Raw genomic sequence first — 27,988 nt, forward strand, 5'->3', positions numbered from 1 at the left:
CCCTGGCGTAATATTGATTCTAGCAAATTCTAGGTCTCAAATTGGTACCTAGCTAAACATTGCTAATATTCAAAATGCGAGGGAGACACAAATTGAATGCTAAGTTGATGTCATTCGCCATGGCAAACTCGAAATTCACCTTCGTTTTAATTATTACACTACTTTACATATTCAATGTTGTCAGAGCCTCAAACTTCAAAGATTCTTTCGATACAACTGGCGGGACGTTCATGTTTGGCAACCCCATGCCTTTTCTTCGCCACCAACTAAGCTCTGCACCGATTGAATCTAAAGAAGTTGAAGATGAGAAAAGGTGTATTTTTGCGTGTGTTAACGCTACGTGGTGCAGATCTGTAAATTTTAAAGCAGTTGCTGAAGCAAACGGAAAGTTTCTCTGTCATCTATTGGACGCGGATAAATTTGTTTTTCCGGAGTTATTCAGTGGAAGCGTGGAATTTCATCATTACAGCTTGACGGTAAGTCCACGCTGACAGTTTATTGCAATTTTTAGTTTAAAAACTAAATAATGTCATAGAAATAATGTCATAGAAGTAAATAATGTCATAGAACTAAATAATGTCATAGAAGTTTAGCCAAGAAACATGTTTAAATTATGGACAACGCTCAACAATAATAGCTTGTATGTGTGTGTGTGTGTTTTTTAAACATTGCAAGAAAAGTTAGATATGAACCCAATAATAAACAAAGTGAGTATGACTTAATTATTATAGCGCGAAAATGAAGAATCTTTTGAAAAACTGTGGAAAATCTTAAAAACGGGGTTAAAACTGTAAATCCAATTTTTTTTTTTTTTTGAAAGGGTGCAAAATCTTAAAGTGTCCGGCACTAATAGAATTGAGAGAGCGGATTTCAACACGGAGCTCGGGGACCCAATGTCTTATTTAAAGGCCCCCGAAGACCTGGAGGCGGCTTTGCGTCCTTAAAACCCCTATGGAACCCTGAGAATTAAAAAAAATTGCTTTCATGTTTATTTAGACTTCGATTCATAACTCAGTTTTTTTTTGCGACTCCGTTTGGACAAGGTTAAAGTTCAACTTATTTACTAGACCTGTGGAGACTCGTGGCTTCGTGTTTTGCTCAAGCGCTTATTGCCACTTAGCTGCGTAATGGCACACTTCGCTGACGCAGATCAATGATTGATTTGCATTGGCTATAGAGCGGTTTTCGCTTGAGTGTCGAAAGTAAATTGCGTTTGCTTTGGTTTTGCATTACTACTCTTAGTGATTGGCTTAAAAATTTCGCGCCACTTTCTCAGCCAATCAGGAGTAAAACCAAAACCAATCGTGACTCTCTCGCGCACGTTTTCCCGCGCTTCGTGCCAGTTACATGTATTTGCTTAAAATTTTGATTGGTTCACTGGATTGTCTGTGACCTTTGTGATTGGCCAGAGTAATTACTTTGGTTTTGGTTTTACGACACTCAATTAAAAATTGCTCTATTTAGCTCTTAAATCGACGACAATTCATATATAATTTAAATTTTTAATAGGTTACCATTAGCTTGCGGAATTTGTTAGTTTATTTCAAAGAACATCGCAGTCCACATCAGATGAAGCTGTTTGGGTCAGTAGTTAGCGTTTCTAACCTAACAGTATGAGATTTTTTTAATTATTATTGCTTCAACTGGGAAATGAAAAAGTTTAAAAGTAGAGAGCTAGAACTATCTTCTTTCTTCTCCAGTGCTAAATAATAAATGAAGTGAAACGAAGACTTGCCGCAGGCTTAATTTCAAAAGGTTTTAGAAAAGAATACTATAATGTTGTGTTAATGCCATTGACATTTAACATAAACACGCGAGATAGGAACTATTAGGCCAGTTTACACGAGCAATCTTCATGTGACATTTTTTTTTTGTGTGTAGACGAGAAAAATTGGCCAACTTTTATGTGACAAAAATATTTGCTGCGAAGCTGGCGTGATAGCTTTTATGTGACAGATAAAAGCTGTCACAGAAGAAAAACTGATCGTATAGACAAATTTTTTGACAGCGTATGTGGTCCCCAGTCTCCTAATTTCCCACTGAGCATTGTGCACGTCTGTGCGTATCCACCGCGGTCAAACGACAGAAATATGCAAAAAAAATAAGAAAAAAAACCCTGAAAAGATAGGGCTTTAATTTTCACAGTTCAAAGTTCGATACATAACCGGTATCCTAAGGGTTTACTAAGTTTTTTGGAGCTTTACTAAAAAAGTTCTACGTGTTTGAAAATAGCGATATGCGGACTTGTCGGCGCCATTTGTCAAAGCACCTTTGGTTCGGATGCGAAACATTTAAAAAGTAAAAACACTGGTTTACCTGAGGGAATGGGATTAAACTTTCACTCGGCAACTATTTTTATCTATCCTTGCTCGTAATAACACTTCAATTTGAACAAAAAATGGCGAAATGAAAAAAAAAAAAACTGCCTGAGACGTTTGACCGCGGTGAACTGTGCGTATATCAACTGTCCAAGATCATTACTGCTGCAGGTAACTTTGAACTGTTGACAAATAATTCAGTGTTGTATCATCTACACGATCAAATATATTTGTTACATAAAAATTGTCACATAACATAAATTATGCCCGCCGGTAATCCCGGCTGAAGTGCAAATTCATTTCCTCTCCCTAGGCCCCCTGCGAGCACAATCCATGCTTAAACGGAGGGACCTGTCATCCAGCTAACGGGCAGTACGACTTCAAATGCGCATGTCAGCTAGGGTTAGAAGGAAAACGTTGTAATGTGTGTAAGTATATTCCACTTCGAGAACCATTTTCGTTGGGGAACATAACGCAGGGAAAATAAACTATGTCGATAACGGTTCTGCACCGATATACATTTTCATGAGTTTTGCAAGACATGGCCCAGTAATTCCTATAAAAAGGGTCCTCAATGGGGGGAAGGGGTATAAAATCCCATTTCCCAGCAAATTGTTTTCCCAATTTTCCAAATCTCAGTCCCAGTTTTTATATATTGTTTATTTTTTGTGATTTCCAGTCCCCGTGACCTAAATCTCACTTTCCCAGTGAAAAATTTGCCCAAATTCCAATTCCCATTTTACCTATTAAGGCCGTCTATAAAAGACGAGAATACTCGTACTGTATTGTTATGATCAAAACTCCCCAGGCGTTTTTCAAACTTGGCCTAGCTGGTGAACCCGTCGTTTATTTGATTCCTGCAGTTCATTCTAGCCTGGTGTTTACTAAGCAAAGGTTTAGTCATTATTGTACACAGAATACATTTTGCTATAATAGCTACAGCTTAATTGTTTGGTAAAATGTTTTTAAAATTATTACACGGATAGATATTTTGACTTTCGCTTACATCATGACAGAGAGCACAAAATCAGCACTGCAGCGACACTTTTGCATAGAGCTCTAAAACTACCAAACTCGGAATCTGGAAAAGCCCGTGAAATTGATCGCGTTACAATCTAATGGCTACCCACCAAAAGTCACAGCTGATATCATAAGAAAGAAATATTCGAACCCTCCAACACCTTCACCTGAAGAACTGGTTGGGATGTTCTTCAGTTGGGCTGATCCAATGAATAGCCATTTTTATCCGTCGAAGACAGCAGTCTGGCTGTCGAAAGTTAATAATTTTAAAAACATTCAGTACCAGAGCCATTCTCGTTCCCAGAGCCTCCGTTTCTTTTGGTCACGTGGTCGGCGAAACGAAGGGCTCTGGTAACACTGACTACCGGATGTCGTAAAATCCACGACATCCGGTAGCGCATGCCTACTGCATAAATGTTCGTCTACGTCTGCTCAGTAAAAGAAAGGGGAAGGCTGGGGCTGACTATTAACACGAGAAGAAAACGAATTTTGAAAGAAGATAGGAGATTTGAGTTTGGCGTTCGAAAGAGCTGTACAGCAATCCTTGCTACAACTGTCGGAGGACATCAAGAAACAAGAAATGGAACAGGAAGCCGCCCTGCCTGCTGTAGTCGTTAAGTAGAACGACTGTCCTTGTGTTTTGCCCGCTGGTTTTGGCAATTCAAGTCGTTGATAACTTACACAATTCGATTCGTTTGGAACACATTGAATTGCATGGCTGATAGATGTGTTCTTGTTGTGTCGTCTCTACACGCAATATTATCTGAAGGCAAAGTTAGAATCCAGAGGAATTGGAGTTATAGTCGCGCTGTTATAGTGTTTAAACATGGAGTCGAGGATATCATCAGCCGATAACATTCCGACGGTTGATGATACTGTGAAATGTATTTATGGCCATGCGGAGCTAGGTATTGCAGAAAATTCAGAACTAAAAAAGCCGCTGATCGACGAGGTATCATTCTATTAAGCAGCGGTAAGAAATATCACATTGAATTTCAAAATCTTCATGTAATTCATGAACTTCATTTAGTGTGTATATCTTGTATAAGCTATTAAAGTTGATGGTGCAAATGTTTGCAATATTTTTAATGCAATAAAAAGTACAACCGAGTCACACCTTACAAGTGATGTATTTGTCATTCGTTCATAAACAAAGGTCTGCTTCGTGAATACGTTATTCCAACAAACTCCCAGTGTTATTCGGTCGTTTTCCGGTAACATTTTCAAACTTGCCCGCTTCATCTTCAATTGTTTCGATGACCGGAAGTATAACTAAAATTGCGTAGAAGCGTTTCGTTTTTTACCTAATTACGCATGCAGTTTTTATCAGCCAATCAAAAAAATCATATTTTTTACCGTTACCAGGACCACTACGTCATGTCATTTTAAAAAATACGCGTGGCCCTGGGGAAGAGGATGTACCAGAGCACGCTTTTTATCTTCTTACAATGAATCCTGGTATCGGATCTTCAATATTTTTAAGCTTAATTGTTGGTAGAATAAAATGTGTTTGTATGGCACCGAGTAGCATACAGTGTAAGAACGATACAATTTTTCTATGTACGTTGTAGCATTTCTGTAACTTTGTAGCATTTAATTTTATGGCAGCCGCCTATCAAAGTTGCGCAGAATTGCTCAGTGCTGGATATGACAAGAGCGGGGTTTACATGATCAAAAACACCACGTCTGAGATGTTTCCTGTATATTGTGACCAGACCAGCAGAGATGGAGGTAAATGTCAATTTCAGTTATTGAATACACCTAATTGAAGAAATGTTGATCCTGTGGAAAGCATAAACCATGAACGATACTAGGACAGTATTGACGAGCTTGGTAATATTCCATTTATTGATATTTAAGATAATTTCTTCTTTTGGTGCCTTAAGAGCGTGGCGTATGCAACCTGACGTATCAAAATATTTATTCTGCCACAGACGGAGGTAATCTTTTCCGATTTCCAGTAAGCATTTGGGTTGAAACGTTTCTTCAATCAGGTATATCACTTATGTCCAGGATTGAACGCAGGTATTGTTTAATGAGTACTTCATGTTTGACTGTGTTATTTGACATTTCCATATTACTTCATATTTGACAAAAAATTTGGTGTGTTTTGGTGAATTTTTATTAATAAGGACACTTTGGGATGCCTGTCATGAGGAACGTGCATCTCATTAGCGTTCAATCCTGGACATATCTGAGGTATATACATTAAGAAGATGTACAGTTGACTCCCAATAACTCGAACCTTCAAGGGAAATTGAAAATGGTTCGAGTTATCGGGAGTTGAAACAAATTACCAGAAATAAGGGAAAAAAGAGTGTTTACTGATTTGCTATTCATAGAACAGTGTACAGGCGCGTAGCTGAGGTTTTTGGAAGGGTGTTCGTATTGACAGGAATATTTATTATTGGGTTATAAAATACGAGCGCCGAAGGCGCGAGCCTCTTGGGGGGTCTCGGGACATGTCCCCCCAGAATATTATAAAATCTAGAGGCCCTGAAATGCCATTTTGAGCATTGTGCACGTGAATATTTCAAACTTGATGGAGTGTTAAATAACAGGTATTTTTAGTCATAACAACAATATTTCCGGCGTTTTGATGAATTGACACATTCATACATACATACTGGCTTAGTACACTAAACGTTTTACAAAAGCTTGACGTATGCTGCAAAGGCATCTCAGGGTAAAAGCTTAAGCCCCCCACCCCCCGGCTCCACCGTCAATGTACTAAAAGCAGCGTCAATATGCACTAAATACACGTATCACCTGGGTCCCCCGAAATTGTAATTATTCCCTGCCTTTCGTCTATTGATACCCAATTTATCAAATCCCGAACGCCTGTTAAGGAAATATTTTTCAACGATGAGATTATTTTGACTACATATTGAGGCCACATACTTACTAATTCACTACAGGAATATTCGTAAAGAAAACTTGACAACTGCATCATCCTCGGGTGGGGGCCTTGAAATAGATTGACAATTTCGTCCAGATCGACAGGCATATCATACTTGAGAGCCAGTGAGGAGAGCCTATTCTCCTAACAATATCATACTTTCCCGTTACTTTTAGCGTTTTCTTGCACGGTAATTTAAAAGCTGCAACACTCAAAGTTTGTTTTCCATTCCCCCACTATTTGCTAACAGTTTGTGTTTTCAGTCCTCAATTATTGACCTCCAAAGGGGGTTCGTTCGAACCCCTCGAACCCCCCCTCCTACGCGACTGGTGTAGACCAGTGTACTTTTAAAATAAACAAATTTAATAATTAGAGTTTACGTCATCATGCATACATAAAACATTGTATGGAAGTGAATATATGAAATGTCATAAATTTGAATGCAGAAGAAAGATTCGATAGTTGAAAGATCATCGGAATTTATTTTCTCTTCTTACATTATAGAATTTCGATTGAGTGCCGTTTAACCAAAGTTATCACTTTGGCCAATCATAAAGGACACAGACAATCCAGTGAACCAATTAAATCTCAAAACAAATTTGTGTAGGCGGTGCGGTGTAGAGCGCGGGTAATCGTGTGTGAGCGAATTATGATTAGTTTTGTCGTCCGCTCTTGTTTCAGGCTGGACCATGGTGTTCAAGTTGGTGTCTGGTGTCTCGGCGGACATTTATCAACTCTGGACGTCGGCAGATTCTTTGAACGAAAACAACAGAGAAGCGCTGAATGTGAATTCGTCACTGAAAGAACATTACAAGAACCGTTTGGTACAAAACTGGCAAAGTGCTAATCTTACGGAGGTAGACATATAATGTCTTTATAATATAATCTGCGGTTGTTTATTGGGATTTTGACCACCAAGAAAAACAGTACCACGACGTGTGCAAAAATTACGATATTTTTTACGTGTGTTTGATATCACCAATCACGTGCTGAGAAGTTTGCCATGTTTCGATGATGAATGAGCCAACGTTTATCGGTATTAAGTCGAAACATCTTAGGATCTTCCTCGAAAATCTTCGGTAAAATTCGGAAATTTTCGGAAAAGTTTGGAAAATGTTCGGAAACATTCGTATAAACTTCGGACAACATTTTAAAAATCATCGTAAATATTCGGGAAATGGTCAGAGATCCCCTGAAAATTTATAAAAACCCTCGTTATTTGTGATTTGTAAAATAAACAAAATAATACATAGTTGCTTGGAGATATGAAATTTATTTCGCACAACCATGTATTATTCTCAATATAAAAATGTGATGCAGCAAAATGCTATATACTCTTTCACGTGACACCCAAATTATGTCATTTTCAGTCACATGTGTTGTGAAGTCAGCGATTACAAATGTATACGTTTACGCTGTTAACTTGAGAGTAAGTAAAAGAAGATAGCTACCCGGCCGTTTATGAACTTATCCACTCTGGAGAGTGTAAGAACATATATGAAAAAAAAATGTTTACTGTATTCAGACATTCTTTCACAATGAAATAGGCAAACACCTATAGAAAGGTACAATGTTAGGCCCTGTCTACACTGATCCGGGTAAATTTGAAAACGTATCTTGCTTTACTCGGATATGTCAACCGTCCAAACAAGACTTATCCTCTCTTGGTCCAAACTGAAACGGCGTTTTCGATCTCTGAAAACGGTACTTTTAAAAAACGCTCTCCAAAGTGGGTAAATTTGAAAACGCGCGCTAGGTGGTGTAGTGTGGACGGCGAAAACAGGCGAAACCGGGACTTTTTGAAAACGCTGACGTCAAATAGTCATGTTTCTCTGTCAAAACTACGACGTAACTAAAGTTTAACTATAGTTAGTCTCAAGTTACGTGGCGTCATACCTAACTATAAAAAAAAATAGTTAGTGCTTTTTGTCGTCTTTGCGGTCACACTAATGCAGTCAACTATAGTTAGTTATGATTAGGTTGTGAATAATTTGGTATTTAAATTAGTTCATGACAGCCCTTGTTGTTAATTTGTGTCCAATTGATCCTCTATTTTTTCAATTTTTGCACGGCATTTTGGCGTTGAAGAAAATAAAATGAAGTAGGGATGCTAGAAACCGAAGAATTCAAGCTTATTTTTTGCTTAACATTGATGATACGTAATTTCTTGGCATGTTGTTGTTCTTGTTTGCCTTCCCTTGACGCTTTGTTTTGCATATTTCTGTTCATCTCGCACGTGCGAAAAGAATTGTCGCATTCTGATTCGCATTCTGATTGACTAACCCATGAACCTTGCTTGGGTATAACTATAGTAAGTCTGTATTGTTTTGGATCAGCGAGGCGTAAATTTTCTAACTATAGTTAGGGCGAACAGAGAAGCGGTCACATTTCCGAAATAGCTAACTATAGTTAACGCCGTCCTAACTATAGTTAGCAGTCTAGATGTGACCGCAGCCAATAGGTTTAATTGGTTCTGTGCGTGCGTTGTAACTCTGCGTGTGATGAACCCTAACATTTTATACGGCGTTTTCAAATTTCTCCGTTTTCAAATTTATCCAGGAAATGTGGACAGGGCCTTAGACAAAACTGTTGGGACACTATGTCAAACTTCAAACACCCCCCCCCCCCTCACATCCCCCATTTCAGTACTGTTAATGTTGTCGGTGTTGTCGTTTCAGTGAAAACAAAGCGTGGTCAACTGCAAACCCCAACTGACAACATTATGTAGGGGGAGAGGGGATGAAATATTTTTACACGCTTTTAAGCCAAGACATTTACGAAAAGTATGTGACGGTCAATTGTCTCAACTAGTTTTTCCAGGACCTAGTTGTTCAAAATAGCAGATAGTGATACCCATAGGGCTTTCCACAAGTCGATCGGCAACTTTTTGGCAACTACTTTTATATTTCGAACAACTTTTCTTCTTAAAGCAACTTTTTCCCTTTCAAACAACTTGTTGCATTATAAGCAATTTCTCCGGACCGAAGATCTCCGAAATTGTCCGAGTGTTTTCCGAAGGCCATACGAACATTTTCGTAGAATAACGCAATTTGCCGAAGATTTTCGAGGAACATCCGAAGACTTTTCGACTTTCGACGCATTTCGCATTCAAACATTACAAAATTAGTCATGATGACGTCAACGAAATCTTCGCGATTTTTCTCATTGAAAGAAATCCTTGTAATTCAACAAATTTTTGCCTTAAAATGTTATAAATACTTCTGTAGTTCGTATAGTTCGTGTTATAAATACTTCTGTTGCAGTAAAAGTGCATGGAACTGCTTACAGATTTGAAATTAGCATATATTTGAAGAAATTGTCTTGATAAAAGCAGCGTTTTGGAATTTTTTTGGCAACTTTCGAGCAACCTTTTTTAATCAAAAGCAACTTTTTGGAGCATCTTTCAGGCACCTTTTTCAGAAATTTCGAGCAACTTTTTGAAACATTTCGAGGAACTTATGGAAAGTCCTAGCTACCCACTAGATAAATTGCTATCCAGTGGATAAGTGTTAACAATACAACGCTATCCATTTGATAGTGTTTTATCCGGTAAATAGAGTTGTCTAGCTAACGTACTGTCTTTATTTTCAGGCGCGAGTGGTATTGTACTCAGATAAAGCTGAAGTGCTTTCCATTGTTTTTAACGCTACTGATTCCGACAACGAAAACTGGTTTTCCTACGATCGGCTGATTTACTCGCCCTGGACTGACTTGGACACCGAACCACGCCTCTACTTCTCTATTCAAGGATATAGCTACAAGAGACAGTTCTACATAATGAGAAGTCACGGCGGCTGCGATGTTGATGCCGGATGGCTTGTGGTGACCACGCTTTATATCTGTTCCTGGGAGACAATCCACCCTCCGGTGGTTCTTTTGTACAGTAAACCTACAACTTACACTCCAATGGCCGTGACTGGTAAGAGAACTGAGCACGAAAAACACTAATGATAGGCTTTGAGATAAATGCTAAGTTTTATATCCATGACGCCCCTTTAAACAGGAATCATTATAGCTGGCACCATATTCAGTTAACTGACAAATTTTTTAGGCGTTTTGAGGCCGTTTCTTCGGGCGAATTTCAAACTTGTCTTTGTAATGCCCAATTAATTTCGATTTGTCTTTTTTTCTATTCTATGACAACATTATTGCAATTAGGTGTTTGTTTCCCACGTTTAGTTCTATATAATAAATTTGGATGGAGACTGACTAATAAAGTCTGGTCGGGTTCGAGAGACCGAAAACACAATTTTTTAAGAACTTGGTTTTTTTTTTTTCATTTTTACGGTATTAGCGAATTGTTTGGGCAAACGGAAAAAAGTTCAAGGGATAAAAACTTTATTCGATTTATTCAAGTAGCCTTCTTAGGCCTTATGCAAAAATGAGATATCTCCAGTCGAATAGAACCTTTATGGTGAAACTTTATTAAAAATAACAAAAAAATAATAATAAATGTGTTACTCGGAAATGGTTCGGTGGTTATGGCTAAAGGCTGTGACTCATTTAGATTTAAGAGATTTAGATATAATCTATACCTAGCCTTGTTTTCATGTTTTAGCTGATATATCTGTGTATATCATTTCCTATGATAGGAATATGACCTTGAAACTTTATACGGCGATTCACGGGTGGTTATATGCATGAGAAGTTAATTTTTTTTTTGCATTTTTTTTTTCTGCCCGCCGGACAAAAAGTAACGGCCGCCATTATGGGGATAGGGTCTAAATAGAAAGTTCAGTCTGTCCTTCGTTTTTTATGCAAACTGGTGTATTTTATATATTTTAAATGTTTCCGATTCACAGAATCACTTTCGTGATAATCGTTTAAATCGGTTATTTTGTCTTTACTTTGATCATAGGTAATGTTGGCGTAGCAGATGTTTTCGCGGTATACATTCGTTAACAGCTTAGTAAAGGTGAGAACTTAGAGATTAAAGATGATTTCCAGTCCGTACTGCGCAATCTTCGCCTGCAATGTTTGTGAGTCTCACAAACAGAAGAATGTTTACTAGCAAAAATAAAAATTCCGGGACAAAACTTACCTTTTTCTTCATTTTTAACGCCAGATATCCTTGCAAAACAATAATAACGAGTAAAAGAAGCTCGACGGTATTTCAAACGGACGTTTTAGCTGATCGTGAATTCTTGAACGAAACGATCCGTAATGGTGAACTAAAAAAACTTCATGTACGCTATCACCGAAGGGTAACGTTTCAACGAATTCAAAACAAAAATGAAAACAAACCCTGAGTCTGCGCAGTACGGACTGGAAATCATCTTTAAACTACAGGTATTATTAAGAAAGGAACACGTAGTGCCCTTTTTCCGATGTTTCTTGACAAATACATTCGTTGTAATTTTTAAATCTTTCGATTTTATACAAATGTAACATAATTTTAGCTTAAATACTCTTATATATTTTAATCTTTTTAACTTCCATTTTAGGTACACTGTAAGGCTCTTTATTTTTTTTAACTTTAGTTTTTTAGTTTTTTACTTTTTACTAGGGCCTCTATTGATAGCAGTTTTTATTGTTAAAGCTGATGGAGCAACCCTATTTAAATAAAAGCTTTCTTCTTCAAATACTATGCTCTTTTTACACAGATGCCAACGATTCATTCAAGATTTGTTTGAGTCATCTTTGGGTAGTATTAACCATGAAATTCCACGACTTCTTCCTTTTACAAACTCAAGAAACCACGATGCTTAAATTCTTCTGTACATTTTTGTCTTTTACATGCATTTCTTAGTTTAGCTAGACTGTCGGAGTAATATTTATTCTATAAATACACTATTTTCGCGTTCATTCTGCACAAGGACTATACTGCCCGAAGCCTAACGTTTAACTAGTTAAGCTAGTTTAAACAAAGTGCTTTTATTTACTGTGTGGAAAGTGTGGCACTTTTTCTCGGAGGTTTGACTTTAAGAAGGTTTGAAATTGTTCCTCAATTTTCTTCGCCACTTAAAGTGGCGGGTCCAGACTTTTAAGGGGGAGGGGGGGGGGGAAGGCTCCCGAAAATGCTTTTTCTCAGCCCTACAGGCCTTGGTTTGGCCTGATTGCTTTACTGTAGATACTTAGAAACTGTAGTAGGGGAAAAAATGGGAAATATTTCGACAGAGATTTGACAGACCAAAACTGGACTTGCTTCAGTTTTAACTGTGGACAACTAACTCAGTCAGGAAGGGAACTGAGTAATGTTTTGACAAAGCTTCGATAATCCAAAACTGGACTCGCTTTAACTGTTCAGCGGTTGCAGAATAAATTTCTTTTAGCCAGGAGTTAGTTTCCTGTACAGTCACGTGAGCTTAAACATTTAGCTAAAAACAGTCTGGTTCGCAAGTATTCAGAAGCGACGAAAGGTCTCATTTTCTAGTATCGTACCTGACTGCTGGAAAATAGAAACAAAAATCATAAAAAATTACTTCTTTTTCTGTAGAACTTGATGTAGAAATATGGAATATTAAATATAGAATGTAGGTTTTGGAGTTGTTATACATTTGTTTTAATGCATATAACTAATGATACAGTTGTATATATACTAGTTATGCAACGCTTTCGAGTGGTATACTATGGAATATCCCACGAGTCACTTGTATTTTCTCGGTATACACACGAGCCTTTAGGCGAGTGTGTATACCAAGAAAATACAAGTGACAAGTGGGATATTCCATAGTATACAACGAGAAAGTGTTGTGTAACTATTTTATACCATGCCATAGAAAATACGCTTACTAAATTTCGTCAAAAATACAATCGCAGCGCATGATGGGAAGGTTGGGTTGAATACCGTCGAATATACAACGGCTTTCCTGTATTCTGATTGGCTGTATTTTCTATGGCATGGTATAAAAGCTTATATAATTTTAATACAGTTGTCTCTGTTCCGAAGTGTATGTGTATCCTATACAGAACGGGTGGTTGAAATCTGCACCACGAACATAAATACGCACAGTTATTTTGTTTGTATTTATAATGCTCCATTTGCATTGTTTTGCTCTGAATAAAGGAATGTTACAAATAAAACGTAACAATTATCTATGTGCAGAGGGGCAGGGGGCGGGAGCTCCAGGGAATAGGGGACGGAAATCGTACGGTTGCGAGCCTATATAAAGGTTGATTTCCACGGACGTGTAATTTTTTAATTACGCGCGTTTACGTGCGTAAAAAAAATATGTAGAAACAATGTATGAACGACTTGCGTACACGTTTACGAAAGTCGTTCATACATTGTCTCTAAATTTTTTTTACGCACGTGAACGCACGTAATTAAAAAATTTACGCGTCAGTGAAAATCCAGCATAAGAGAGGGCGGGAAGCGGGTTCCCCAAGGTGGCGGGATTCGGGAGTAATTGAGAAAAATTCGCAACATTTCCACTAAGAAAAGGGGCGGGAATCATAAGTAATAGTTACGGGAAGCGAGAGATTCAGATCACCCCCCAGCCCCCCTCCCCGCCCACATGTAGTCATGATAATAAGCCTGGTTTTCACTTTCACACAAGCGCAAAAATCGACCTCGGCCTCTGGCTCGGACATTGAGGGAGACTTCGTCCCACGTATGGACAATAAAATTGTATTGAATTGTATATAAACTGCAGAGTTTTAGCGAGTGGTAGCAAATCGAGAAAAATGGTATCACACATGTGTGGATAAAAATGATATCCACACATGTGTGATATCATTTTGACCAATCAGCTTGCAGAGTTTGCCATGTTTCAATGCTCAATGGACCAAAGTAAATCGATCTTAAGTCGAAACATCTTCGGATCTTCCTCGGCAATCTTCGGCAATCTTCGGAAAACTTCGGAAATTTTCGGAAAATGTTCGGAATCATTCGTACAACCTTCGGACAACATTTTGAAAATTTTCGGAAATCTTCGGAAAATGGTCGGATATCTTCGGAAAATCGTCAAAAAAACATCGTAATTAGTAGGTTTATATAATAAAAAGAATAATACATGGTTGCTTGGAGATATGAAATTTATCTTCTCGTGTTCAAATCCGATATCTCACTCGTGAGCTATCGATTTGAACACTCAAAGATAAATTTCATATCTCCGCGCAACCATGTATTATCCTCTATGTATTGATCAATTTTTCCCCTCTCCCTGTGCTTGCGCTCGTGCTTGCGTTCGTATTATGCCGTGTGAAAACGAAACACCGGATAATAACAAGGAAATTTACGACGTCTGGCGGTGTCTGCCCAATTAAACCACCCGTTCCAGATTCCACCGCGTCTGAGCATTTGAGCCTTGTAACAAGTAAACATCCTGTAGCTATCCGGTCTATATGTAAAGAAAATATTATTCTGCCTGTGGAATTATCGACACCCGTGGACCCTCAAGTGTTTTTTCTCGCTGCATCTGAGTAGCGTTTTTTTTCTCTTTGTCTTCATCGCCTGCCTTCTCAGAAGTTTCATGACACCTTTACACCTTGATGAGTCGCCATGGCCATGGTGAACAACGGCTCTCTAACACTCGCTTTTCATATCCTCGTAGCAATCATTTCCGACACTGTTTCTCGGCGTTTTCTAAACCTTCACCAGTTTGACCTTGTACTAGTAAGCACGTAAAGGGGTTAGGTCACGGTATTTTAGGTAAATCTATTAAAGAGCTCAAAACTTTAAATTGGAAGAGCATGAGTCGTTTATTGGCAAAATCAAGGCCACATAACAAACAAGGATGATTTTTGAGCATTGTAAATGACACTTTCATACAAATTGAGATAAACTTGAAAAAAAGTCGGGCCGACGTTCTTCAAGTTTACCTGAACGCAATCTGCTTTAATCTTCTGCAATGTTGCCCATCCATGCCGTTTTTTGGCCTTTCTGTGTTTCTCTTGAGTTCTTCTAAAGTTTGAAGACGTTATTGTGATATTCCAGTTAATTCTATGACCAGTTGGTCATGTAGTGCCGAAACTGCCTAAAATTGCGTGCCAAAGCCCTTTCAATGACTGGCCTAAAGTAAAATGGTGAGTTTTGGATGGTTTTACCGATAACCTCAATAGCTCCCAAGGCAAAGTCAAGGGCGGCTAGGGAACATTGATCGTGAGGGTCGCCGGAGAGGACACAAGACTCGCAGTTTTCCTTAGGGCCAGTCATTAAGTGCTTGTCATACCCCCCAGCTACAAACACAGTCACCACAAAATTTTCCTGCGGCTGTCTATATACTGAAAGCGACATGAATTTATTAATTGAAAGTTTTAATGCTTTGCAATGCTTTGAGCTTTTGAATTTTGTGCAGAATATCCTTTTGTTATTAAGTCAAATTAATGAAAACTAAGCTTTTTTCCACAACCTCGATCAGCTTTGCGTTCATTTGTTTATTTCGTTTGCCTACTTTTTCTTTTTTCCGTGTTGAATTAAATCGCGCCAGAGTTCGTTCGTCTATTTTTTTTTTCGCCTTTAGGTAAACCCCACTATGGCTGTTCGCAGGCTAGTGCATAGAATTGATAGAATTCAAGACGTATTTTTGCCATTGGCCAGCTTCCTATATTTTACCCACCCTTTTTAATAGTTAATAACCGTGTTGTCTTTTGATATTGCCATCCTGTTTTCCTTTACTTATGACTTGACAATAATCCATTATTAAAATTATCGAACAGTTGTGTCTATATTGCAATAAAATAAAGACATTAAAGATAAACAATTTTCGTCGTTTTTTACCATGTGACTATTACCAGACCTACTAGTAAATCTGCAGTTTATCTTAATCATTTGTCCTTAATATTTGTATGACTTGCAACTGAAATATTCCGTGTTAAGATATCCCTTTTATAAATCGTAAGGCATACCTGTAACGAAAAGAAAACAAATTAATAATCAATTTAAGCACCTGCACTGGTCCTGTCCTTAAGTCAATAACTTACTTGTCGCACTTTCGTCGAAAGTTATTGACTTATAACTCAAAATATGTCATTTAAGGACAGATTGACGTAAGTTTCCTTGGTAATTAATTATCCTCTTACCTCAAAGGCATAATTATAGACTAGGCAACAAATGTTTCGTTTAAACTCGTTTATATTGTGGTTTTGGTACGTGAGGGGAAAAGTCCAACATGACGTTTTTTCCCCATCACGCACAATTCTTGTCCTTGTTCGTTTTCTTCTTGGCGTTTAAAAATATAAGTTCCACAAGCTTTAAAGATTCTATCGATGTTGCTGATGGGATACTCGTTTACGCCAACTTTTTCCCATTTCCACATCGCAAACTCAATTCAACACCGGTCGAATCTCGCGCAGTTTCTGGTGAGCAGGATTGCATTGCAGCGTGCACCGAGTCTTCTCGATGCCGATCGTTGAATTTCAAACCAGTCCCTGATGAAAATGGTAAATTTATTTGCCATCTCTTGGATACCGACAAATTTAATTCCTCGGAATTGTTCAATGCAAGTCTGGATTTTCATCACTACAGTTTTACGGTAAGTGAATAAGTAGCAAGCCAAGATTTACGTGTTTTAAGTCTGTTACTTAATATTACTCGCATTTTTAGCCTCTCTCGAATAAAAAAAAATGTGCGATGCCCTTTATTATTATCGATCATCATATAATATTATTTTTCCAATGGCAATATTTACTTTAAATTTGGAATTATAGTGGAAAGATAAACTTCTAAAATGGTCTTCTACGAATACAGCCAAAAGAGAAAAGCAGGCATTTTTAGTTTAATTTCTATAATATTTTTATTATATTTTATTAAACATTTGTAGTTAATCAGTTTCTATCTATATCGAGGCCTGATGATTTAACCGTGTTGAAAAAGAGTTTTTAAAATATTTCACCTTTAATACAAAGTTTAACAAGTCCTAATTTCTGCCCACTACAAATGGGTCGTGCTGTAAAAATATTATAAAACTTTGATGAAAAGTTCCTTCAAGTGTTTAACAGGCGCGCTATAAATAAAATATATAATATTATCAGGAATTGAAACAAAGTTCCTCTTTCACAGTATACAGTTGCTGTCTACATTATACATGCATATGCACGAATAGGGCTCATGCAGATATTAGCTGTATAACGATGCATAATTTATGCCGCCTTTTCAAGAAAAATATTTTCAGCGTGTTGGACATAAAAGACACAAATTGACAACAATGTTTCAGTTTAATGTAGTAGAAACTGTAACCTGAAATTATCAGGCAACGGAATTTTTCCATGCCCTGTACTTGCTTTCTGTCGATCGTTTACTTACGCCTGACACAGTTTCTTTATGATATGCCTTCCGCCTACGTTTTATGTTTGATTGACATCGGTCAATCAAGACACGACACTCGTGAGATAGCAGAAATTGCATACGTGGAACTCAACTTCGTGCAACCCTAAGACAGCGGTCACATTTTATGGAGGAGGGAGCCGAATAGACTAAACAGGAATTCTAAAAAGGAATTCAAACATTTTTGTACAGTAAATTAACTTGTAATATTTGCTTCGCGCAAGTAATGTACATTGACTAAATGGATTTTAAGGGAAAGTGATTTCTTTTTAATCTCAAAATTGTTCAAACATTTGATGCTAAAAAAGTGAAAAAAAAACCGATTTTTTTTTCACTTTTTAGGCATCAAATGTTTGAACAATTTTGAGATAAAAAAGAAATCACTTCTCTCCTTAAAAATATTTATCAATGCGCGAAGCAAATATTGGCTCTACTGTACAACAAATCAGCTTGCGAATTCATTGTTCGTGCATTCCTGTTTAAAGCCTACTTTTTCTTCTCCTAAAATGTGACGCTGTGTCTAGGTTGCACGAGTTGAGTTCACGCACGTATCTCACGAGTGTGTGTCTTGATTGACTCGGTCATCAAGACCGACATCGTGGTAGGAATTGCTGATCACTGTGACTAGACAGCGGTCACTTTTATGGAGGAGGGAGCGATAGATAAAAGGAATTTAAAAAGGAATTCAAACATTTTTGTAGTAAATTAACTTGTAATATTTGCTTTGGTATGTATTGATAATGATTTTAAGGGAAAGTGATTTCTTTTTAATCTCAAAATTGTTCAAACATTTGATGCTAAAAAGTGAAAAAAAAAACCCGATTTTTTTTAAATTAAAATAATTTCTTTCCTGACCCAACACTTCGTTCCCATATATCTAAATTGACTTCTTTCTCCAGGCCCCCTGTGAGCTCCACCCATGAAGAACGGAGGGACCTGTTATCAGTTAATGGGAAGTACGACTCAAATGCGCATGCGTGGCAAGTTTCGTGGAAAACGATGTGATGAGAGTAAGTATAAGAGATAAGTGAAGATAAACAGCTAGGGGAAAATTGGAGAATTAACGTGAAGATTGCTATTATTCCAAATGGTTAGAATGGCGAGGGTGCGGCTATCTGCGGGATACATTTGAAAAAGGTACCATAAATGCTCATGAACTGGCACTTTTATGGAAAAGTATGTAAATTAATATAACATAAAACTACAAGGGAGTACTGCATTGTCAGTGATGAAATTTCTGTATATATAAGCACAGTAGAGAAAACGTCAAGAGAGCTTAATAGCAGAATACCGCACTATGCCTGTTCGCAGGCTAGCGGTAGAAATGATAGAATTCAAGACTATTTTTGCCATTGGCCAGCTTCCTATATTTTACCGACTCATTTTTAATAGTTAATAACCGCGTTGTCTTTTTATATTGCCATCCTGTTTTCCTTTACTTACCATTATTAAAATTAACGAAAAGTTGTGTCTATATTGCAATATAATAAAAACATTAAAATTAAACAATCTTCGTCGTTTTTTATCATGAGACTATTACCAGACCCACTAGCAAATCTGTAGTTTATCTTAATCATTTGTTCTTAATATGTGTATGACTTGCAACTGAAATATTCCGTGTTAAGATATCCCCTTTATAAATCGTAAGGCATACCTGTAACGAAGAGAAAACAAATTAATAATGTAGTATCAATTTAAGCACCTGCACTGGTCCTGTCCTTAAGTCAATAACTTACTTGTCGCACTTTCGACTAAAATTATTGACTTATAACTCAAAATATGCCATTTAAGGACAGATTGACGTTAGTTTCCTTGGTAATTAATTATCCTCTTACCTCAAAGGCATAATTATAGACTAGGCAACAAATATTCGTTGAAACTCGTTTATATTGCGGTTTTGGTACGTGAGGGGATAACTTCGATTCAACATGACGTTTTTTCCCCATCACGCACATTTGATGTCCTTGTTCGTTTTCTTCTTGGCGTTTAAAAAAGTAAATTCCACAAGCTTTAAAAATTCTATCGATGTTGCTGATGGAATTCTCGTTTACGCCAATTTTTTCCCATTTCCACATCACAAGCTCAATTCAACACCGGTCGAATCTCGCGCAGTTTCTGGTGAGCAGGATTGCATTACAGCGTGCACCGAGTCTTCTCAATGCCGATCGTTGAATTTCAAACCAGTCCCTGATAAAAATGGTAAATATATTTGCCATCTCTTAGATAACGACAAATTTAATTCCTCGGAATTGTTCAATGCAAGCTTGGATTTTCATCACTACAGCTTCACGGTAAGTGAATAGGAAGCAAGACAAGATTCACGTGTTTTAAGTCTGTTACTTAATATTACTCGCATTTTTAGCCTCTTTCGAATTAAAAAAAAGTGCGATGCCCTTTATTACTATTATTATTATCGATCATCATATAATTTTATTTTTCCAATGGCAATATTTACTTTAAATTTGGAATTATAGTGAAAATATAAACTACTAAAATAGTCTTCTACGAATACAGGCAAAAGAAAAAAGCAGACATATTTAGTTTAATTTCTAATATTTTTATCATATTTTATTAAATATTTGTCGTTAATCAGTTTCTATTCATATCGAGGCCTGATGATTTAACCATGTTGAAATATGGTTTTTAAAATATTTCATCTTTAATACAAAGTTTAACAAGTTCTAATTTCTGCCCACTACAAATGGGTCGTGCTGGAAAAATGATATAAAACTTTGATGAAAAGTTCCTTCAAGTGTTTTGCGGGCGCGCTATAAAAAAATAAATAATATTATGCTGAAAAGTTGATTTTCAGGAATTGAAACAAAGTTCTTCTTTCACAGTATACACATCCTGCTGACATTATAAATGTGGGGGGGGGGGGATGAATAGCTGTATGAGGATGCATAATTTATGCCTCCTTTTCAAGAAAAATGTTTGACAATATTTTCAGTGTGTTGGACATAAAAGACACAAATTGAAAACCATGTTTCAGTTTAACGTAAAAAAACTGTAACCTGCAATTATCAGGCAACTGAAGTTTTCCATGCCCCGTATATGTACTTGCTTTCTGTCGATCGTTAACTTACGGCTGACACAGTTTCTTTATGATATGCCTTCCGCCTACGTTTTATGTTTGACTGACATTGGTCAATCAAGACACGACACTCGTGAGATAGCAGAAATTGCATACGTGAAACTCACCTTGGTGCAACCCTCAGACAGCGGACACATTTTATGGATAAGCGAGCTGAATAGGCTAAAGAAGAATTTCAAATAGGAATTCAAACATTTTTTTTACAGTAAACTTGTAATATCTGCTTCGCGCAAGTAATGTGCATTGACTAAATGAATTTTAGGGGAACGTGTTTTCTTTTTGTTCAAACATTTGATGCTGAAAAAAGTGAAAAAAAAAACGTCGAAAATTAATTTCTTCCTCTGACCCAACACTTTTTCACCACATATCTAAACTGACTTCCTCTCTCCAGGCCCCCTGCGAGCTCCATCCATGCAAGAACGGAGGGACGTGTTATCCAGTTAATGGGAAGTACGACTTCAAATGCGCATGCGTAGCAAGTTTCCGAGGAAAACGATGTGATAAGAGTAAGTATGAGGGACTTGTGAACAACTTGGGAAAACTGGAAAATGAAGGACTTTTTTTAATTTTAAATAGTTAGAATGCTGCGTTAACAATTACTAGCTAATGTACATAAAATAATTTGATATTGCATACTGATCAAATCTTTTTCCCTTGTTTAATCAGTTCTATTTTATAGGCTAAAATGTCAGTCAAAACCTCGTCCCTCGACCCGCCAGCCTATGAAAATAAAATTCAATCAAGTGATCATCCATGAAGTTTCTCAGTTTAAGTACTTCTGTAATACAAACACGCTAACTTTTCGCGGTTTTTAGGGTACAAGAGCTGCGCTGAGCTGTTAAACGCTGGATACACCAAGAATGGTATCTACCAAATCCAAAGCCAGGCGGAAGTGATTGACGTCTACTGTGACCAGTCCAGCTGGGGTGGAGGTAAATAATAAGGAAACCAGCTGAATAATAAATTTCTTGACTTGAAAATTCAAGTTATTTCCTAAGGAGCCTTACCGTTATGCGCGCCATGAAAGTTTTCTTGTTTTTGGCCCAAAGCTATTTAGCACTTCAAGCTCCAGTCTGAAAATAAATAGGGCTCCGGGGCTCCAAGGATGACAAATAAGTCCAAAAAAATGGCATTTTCATCGTCTCTTTTTTAAAAACCCTTGCCTTGTTAAAATAAAAGCGAATTTAAGCTCTCTGTGCCGAATCAGTACAATACAATAACTTTGTTAAGGAATCCTTAAAACGTTGTTTCTTTCTTAATTTACAATGTTTAAAAAGTAAGAAATTACAAAAAAATTACATTATTTCTAGACATAAAATATTATCCTAAACTGTACTAAGTTCACTCCTAGTAAGTCTTTTACAGTGAAACGAACTCAACCGGGGCCACCCAACGTTTTTTAGCCAATCACAAGACGAGTTTAAAACAAAAGAATTGGAGTTCCTTGGTCAGGGGACCAATCACAGTGAAGGGAAATTTTAACTCTTCGCTTGACTGAATACGATGCGAAGGCACGCTAAAGTGTTGTTTTTACGGCAAAAATATAATTTTGTTCATTTCGTTTAAGGTTAAGGCGAAAGTCTGCCAGTAATTTGAAACACTGGACGGAATCAACGTAAATACGTTTACCGAATTACGGCCGCGAATATTTTTGAAGACTCAAAGGATTCAGCGTATCATCGAATTACGGCGAGCAATTTTGAAGACTTCGAAAGACTGAACGAAGTGATGAACGTAGCGAAATAAATTTACCGGCCGATTCACGGCCAGCTCAATATTTTCCGAAATACGGCTTGGCATGTCGAAGACGAAAGCTTGGATAATTTATCGAATATTACGGCCGGGAGTTTTGAAGACTGAACGGACGCAACGTAAATATAAAATTTAGCGAAGCATGACGGCTATAAAACTTACAATATGACACACATTTTCCAAAACACGGCCGGGAATGTCGAAGACGAAAGCTTATGTCAGTTTTCCTCGAATTTGCGGCCGACATTTTTGAACACGAAACGGGCTCAACGTAAAAATAAATTTACCAAATTACAGCCGCTAACAAGTATGCGTGAACCTGTCACGTTTCTGCACGTTTTGTTGAGTTTTATCCGGCGATGAATATTTATGGTTTGAAATGTTCGCCGTTGTAATTTGTTCATTTGGTACAATGTTCTTTTTATCACTATATCACTGTATATATATCACTGATGTAATACACTGAGTTTATCTCTTTGTGGACCGGTGTTGATTCGCTTCGGCAAATATATATACTGGTTTGAGGAAAAGCCGTTTCGTCTTCACAGTTTCAGCCGGTAAATAAATTTGTGTCGAGTCCCTTTTTGTCTTCATTCCAGGCGCAGGCCGTGCAATTTTCGTTGAGTCCGTTCAGTCTTCAAAATTCCCGGCCGTCATTCGGTAAACTTATTTACGTTGATTCCGTCCAGTGTTCTAAATTACCGGCAGACTTTCGCCTTAACCGTAAACAGCCGTAAACGAAATGAACAAAATTATATTTTTGCCGTAAAAACAACATTTTAGCGTGCCTTCGCATCGTATTCAGTCAAGCGAAGAGTTAAAATTGCCTTTCACTGTGATTGGTCCCCTGACCAAGGAACTCCAATTCTTTTGTTTAAAACTTGTCTTGTGATTGGCTAAAAAACGTTGGGTGGCCCCGGTTGAGTTCGTTTCACTGTAAAATTTTTAATTGTTTTAGTACTTTTTGTTTCTTTAGTTAAAATGTTATATGTTGTTGCAGCGTGCATGGTAAAAAAGGATCGTTGGCCAGTCAACTAGAACCAAAACGGCTAGCTAGAAGCACCCTTTTCTTTACAATGCACGTGCACCATTTTCAAGATCCATCGCTTCAAGGCCCCGTCCTCGCGTGTTCGTTTTCTTTGTGGATTGACCTTCACACATATCCCGTGAAAACAGTGCCCGAAAATGCAACATTTCGAAAACGCTCTCCAGAGTTCAATTGTTTGAAAACGCCTTTTTCTTGTTCTCGTGTAGACGGCGTAAACAGGACATTTTTGACAAAGAAGACGCCAATTATTTACTACACATTTGATGATTTCGACATTGCTGATCCTAGCAGTATGCAGGACGCGTGTCACATAACAACCTAGTAAATGGCCCAGCTCACAACGAGTCTCTCGTAGCTCAGTTGGTTAGAGCGCCCAACCGGTATCTGGGAGGCCATGGGTTCGATTCCCGTCGGGGACTCAGAATTTTTTCTTTGTCCCATGCTCGTGTCATGTAGAACATCTCATCTTTATTATTTATTACCGAGCTTAAAATTTACCATCTTTATTATTTACTACAAAACTTGATGAATTCGACATTGCTGATCCTAGCAGTATGCAGGACGCGTGTCACATATTAACCTAGTAAAATGGCCCAGCTCACAACGAGTCTCTCGTAGCTCAGTTGGTTAGAGCGCCCAACTGGTATCTGGGAGGCCATAGGTTCGATTCCCATCGGGGACTCAGCTTTTTTCTTTGTCCCACGCTCGTGTCATGTTTAATAATTTCTTCACTATTTATCACCGAGCTTGAAATTTACTATCTTTATTATTTATAACACATTTGATGATTTCGACATTGCTGATCCTAGCAGTATGCAGGACGCGTGTCACATATCAACCTAGTAAATGGCCTAAGCTCACAACGAGTCTCTCGTAGCTCAGTTGGTTAGAGCGCCCAACCGGTATTCTGCCGGGCCATAGGTTCGATTCCCGTCGGGGACTCAGATTTTTTCTTTGTCCCACGCTCGTGTCATGTAGAATAATTTCTTCACTATTTATCACCGAGCTTGAAATTTACCATCTTTATTATTTATTAAGACGCCAGTTGTTGTAGGATCGTGTCGGATCATTGTAATGCGCATGTTCCGTCAGCAGCATTAGTGTTTTCGAATCGTTTCGCTCCATTTGAGCGTTTTTTGTGTGGACGCAACTTTTTTTGAAAACGGAGAAAGAAGGATCCGTTTTCAAACGGAAACGTCTTTGATTGATTGATTGGTTTTTGCTCAATAACAACGAATTCTATTACATTGATTACATCGGGGAAAAATGGATTTCTTTGAAATATAATTAAAATTTTTAAGCAACAACAATCTTTGTGAATAGGTTGGACCATGGTGTTCAAAGTGGTATCTGGAGCCCCGAGCAACGTTTACATCTATCAACTGTGGTCGTCATCAGATTCGCTAAACGAAAACAAAACCGAAGCACTGAATACCAACTCATCATTCAAAGCACATTACAAGAACCGCTTGGTACAGAACTGGCAAACTGCTAACCCTAAGGAGGTAGGTCTGACTCCAAAGTATTTCCTCTGGTCTCATCACTTTGTAGTTGGTTGTTGTTGTTGCTGTTCTTATGTAAATTAATGGTTGGTTTACACTGACGAAAGAGTCCGAATCGGAGTCGGAGTTTGCGTGCGTAAGATATGTCCAGGCGAGACCACTAATGAGATACACGCTCTCTATTATAAATATCACGAAGTGTTCTCATTGATTGTTCATCAAAACACACAAAATCCCATCATATGAAGGATATGAAAATGGAAAATAACCCAGTCTTATATGAAGTATTTAGTGGACAATACTTGCGTTCAATCTTAGACATAGGTATAACGATCAGAACGTTTGTCATTTTTGTAGGTGTAAACCAGCCGAGCTTGCTCTTAAGAGAAGACTGACAAATTTACTCTCTTTAATTTGTTTTAGGCGCGAGTGGCATTATACAAAACTGATTCCCAATCTGAAATTCTTTCCATCGTGTTCAACGCTACAAACTCCAACAGCGGGAACTGGTTTTCCAAAGATCGCCTAACTCACTCACCCTGGATTGACGTATTGTCTGAACCGATGCTCAGCTTCAATATTCAAGCGATATGTTGCGGCAGATCTTTCTACATAATCAGAAACCACGGAGGCTGCTCGGCTGATGCAGGATGGCTTCTGGTAACCAACATTTATTGCAACTACGAGAAGCGCCTTCCTAAAACAACTGTCATGTACAGTAAACGTGCAACCCACACTAACTGGAACGTCTATGGTAAGAAACTGAACTAAGCATGCAAAAAATTCCCTTTCGGTTGCAACCTTTAAGCCTGGTTTTCACTAGAGACGCAAGCTCAAGCGCAAGGATAACAGGTCTTATTTCACCGTGAAAACGGCTTCGACGCAAGCAAAAGTACAAGAAGCGCATTGCATCTGGATGCTTGTGCTTGTGCTTGCGGCAAGCACAAGCTTAAGGGTTCAACTTTTTTACTTTTCTTGTGCTTGCGCTTGTGCTTGCGTCGCTAGTGAAAACCAGGCTTTATTCGTAAAAAGCTTTCAATTATAAGGGTTCCTTCTACTCGATGTTAGAACCTGTAAACTCACTCACGACGTAAAACAAAGAACGACGAAGATAGCAAAGAACCTTGTAACAATACAGAACAAGAAAACTTACAATAGCTCCTAAACAAAGAAAAAGTTCACAGGTTCTTACACCGAGGTAAAACCCAGTGAAGAGTTTCAGGTCTCGGGTATACCACTTTACTTTGGTATGGCACCCCTATCCACTTAGGTAACCTGGTTGGGGGAAAATCTGCAATGTCAAGCCTTCCATCCAGGGAAAAAGGAAATCTTCTATTCGTTTGAAAATTCCGTCCTATGCAGTTGGCTTGAACTGCGTGCTTATTGTACCTTTAATGCACGATTTAACACTGCGAATTATACAAGGAAAATATATCAGAATTATTTTCCATTTTGTTAACTAAACTGAAGAAAACAGTGATAAATTCGCCTCGACTAGCTACATCATTAAAGCCTAGCCGAAGGAACGCAAACAAATTAACCATTTGATGAGGATGTTCACTACATATTACTCAAAGGTGGTGATCCTTCGTTTGTTTTTTGTAGAGAATGTTGGTATCGCAGATGTCTTACTGGTGTATATTCGCTAAGCATTGGTAACACCAGGTGAGTAGATAAGATGCTTATTGACTGGTCAGAAAGGCGGAAATAGAAGAGTCTTTGCCTTAATGAGCCCAAACAAAACCCTTAGGTGGGGGTGGGGGGGGGGGGGGGGGGGTGATGAGGCCGGTTGGAGGAATTACTCTTAAAGTCGCTTCACGATTTTAAACGCAAGTATAATATTTTTACACCGTTTCTCAGACTGCAGATTTTCTCATTTTTCTGAAACCTGTTTCACAAGCCTCGTTATTCCTTTGATGGTATTGGCGAGTCAGTTTAATGGTGCAGGCCTGGTAATCTGGAGGCCCTGGGCTGAAGACCTTTATCCAGCCTATAGCTGTATTTGTTCTCGGTATTCTATATAATTGAACTCCTCCAAGGGGGAGGGGGGAAGTTTCATGTTCCCTTGTTCCCTAAAAGTGTTTTGTCGATTTTTGTTATCCCTGTTCCCTAAAATATCAGAAACACAGCTTTTGTTCCCATGTTCTCAGCTTTATTTTTTTTGTTCCCTTGGTCACAATTATTTCATGGCCATGTTTCCTTGTTCTCTGAAACCGTTGGGAGGGCTGGAGCTCATAATTTAGTGAAGGGCAAGTCTTGCCTTTTTCCACTCAAATCCTTACATTTTGGGAGAGATTTTTTGTTATCAAAACACAGCACTTTCAAAAGCATGTTATTATAAGCGTAGTGTTTAGATGGATAGTGTACTTTTTGGTTTACGAACTTTGTACATTCCTGTAATTTGTGGATTTTTTTTTTTCCACAGGTTCTTCTTGACTGGCCTCAAGGATAATTAAAATAAGCGCCTTATACAGCAGTTAAAAATTTATTATTTAAACCATGGCAAATTTAATTTTAACATGTGTGTCGGGGCCTGTAAAACGGAGTTCCGCTCCCTGTTTAATTGTATATAGATGACATTTAGACTCACTTTCGAAATTGTATTTAATTTTTGTGTGTTTATAGCCATTTTTTTTAAAAAGGCACATGTTTGTTTATAGCTAATTAAGGCACTGAGAAAAAAAAGATAGCTCGTTTCCCAGAGTTGTCGGAGAGCAATTTGAAATTTCTGCTAGTCAAAAACCAAGCATGGACAAATACAATTATGTAGGACAAATCCACTAATTTAACAATAAAAATATTAAAGGTCTTAAACAGATGTAGGAAATATAGTTCAGTTAAACTCTAAAAATGTAATGATATAATATATATAGGGAAAACCCTGTCATTCTGCAAGAATTTTGTAAACTAAATAAATAAGTTACCTTGTGTAGATAAATAAAAATGAGAACGAAGTTTATGAGCTTATGCATTGCCTGGTTATTTCCAGTTCTTCACTAAAAAGCAAAATATTCCACATGATACTTACAAACTAAGTTGTTTTGATGTTCAAGGGAGAAATTATTTGCTGATCAGTTTTGGTGCCCTGGGGCCCGTTTCTCAAAAACCCAGGAAACTTTTCAGGCCTGCAAAGCCATTTTTAGTTATCG

The 27,988-nt window shown here is 37.8% G+C and overlaps 1 protein-coding gene across 5 annotated transcripts; it reads left to right on the plus strand.

Annotated features, from left to right (window-relative positions):
• Positions 1 to 27,777, plus strand: LOC144664477 (uncharacterized). Of its 5 annotated transcripts, none has more exons than XM_078525628.1 (7): positions 1 to 476; positions 2,632 to 2,746; positions 4,947 to 5,069; positions 6,919 to 7,094; positions 9,829 to 10,156; positions 11,096 to 11,152; positions 20,929 to 21,043. In XM_078525628.1, exons 1-6 carry the CDS (start codon positions 75 to 77, stop codon positions 11,137 to 11,139), a joined length of 1,188 nt encoding a protein of 395 aa, XP_078381754.1. In that variant the 5' UTR covers positions 1 to 74; the 3' UTR covers positions 11,140 to 11,152; positions 20,929 to 21,043. The 5 variants fall into 5 exon arrangements, with proteins under 5 accessions (XP_078381754.1, XP_078381753.1, XP_078381755.1 ...); XM_078525627.1 differs by lacking the exon at positions 20,929 to 21,043 and adding an exon at positions 11,841 to 12,767; XM_078525629.1 differs by lacking the exon at positions 20,929 to 21,043 and adding an exon at positions 11,744 to 11,838.
• Positions 27,778 to 27,988: the final 211 nt, after the last annotated feature.

The sequence above is a fragment of the Oculina patagonica genome, chromosome 8 (genome assembly GCF_052425735.1).
Source record: "Oculina patagonica isolate OP01 chromosome 8, crgOcupat, whole genome shotgun sequence".
Lineage (NCBI taxonomy): Eukaryota > Metazoa > Cnidaria > Anthozoa > Scleractinia > Oculinidae > Oculina > Oculina patagonica.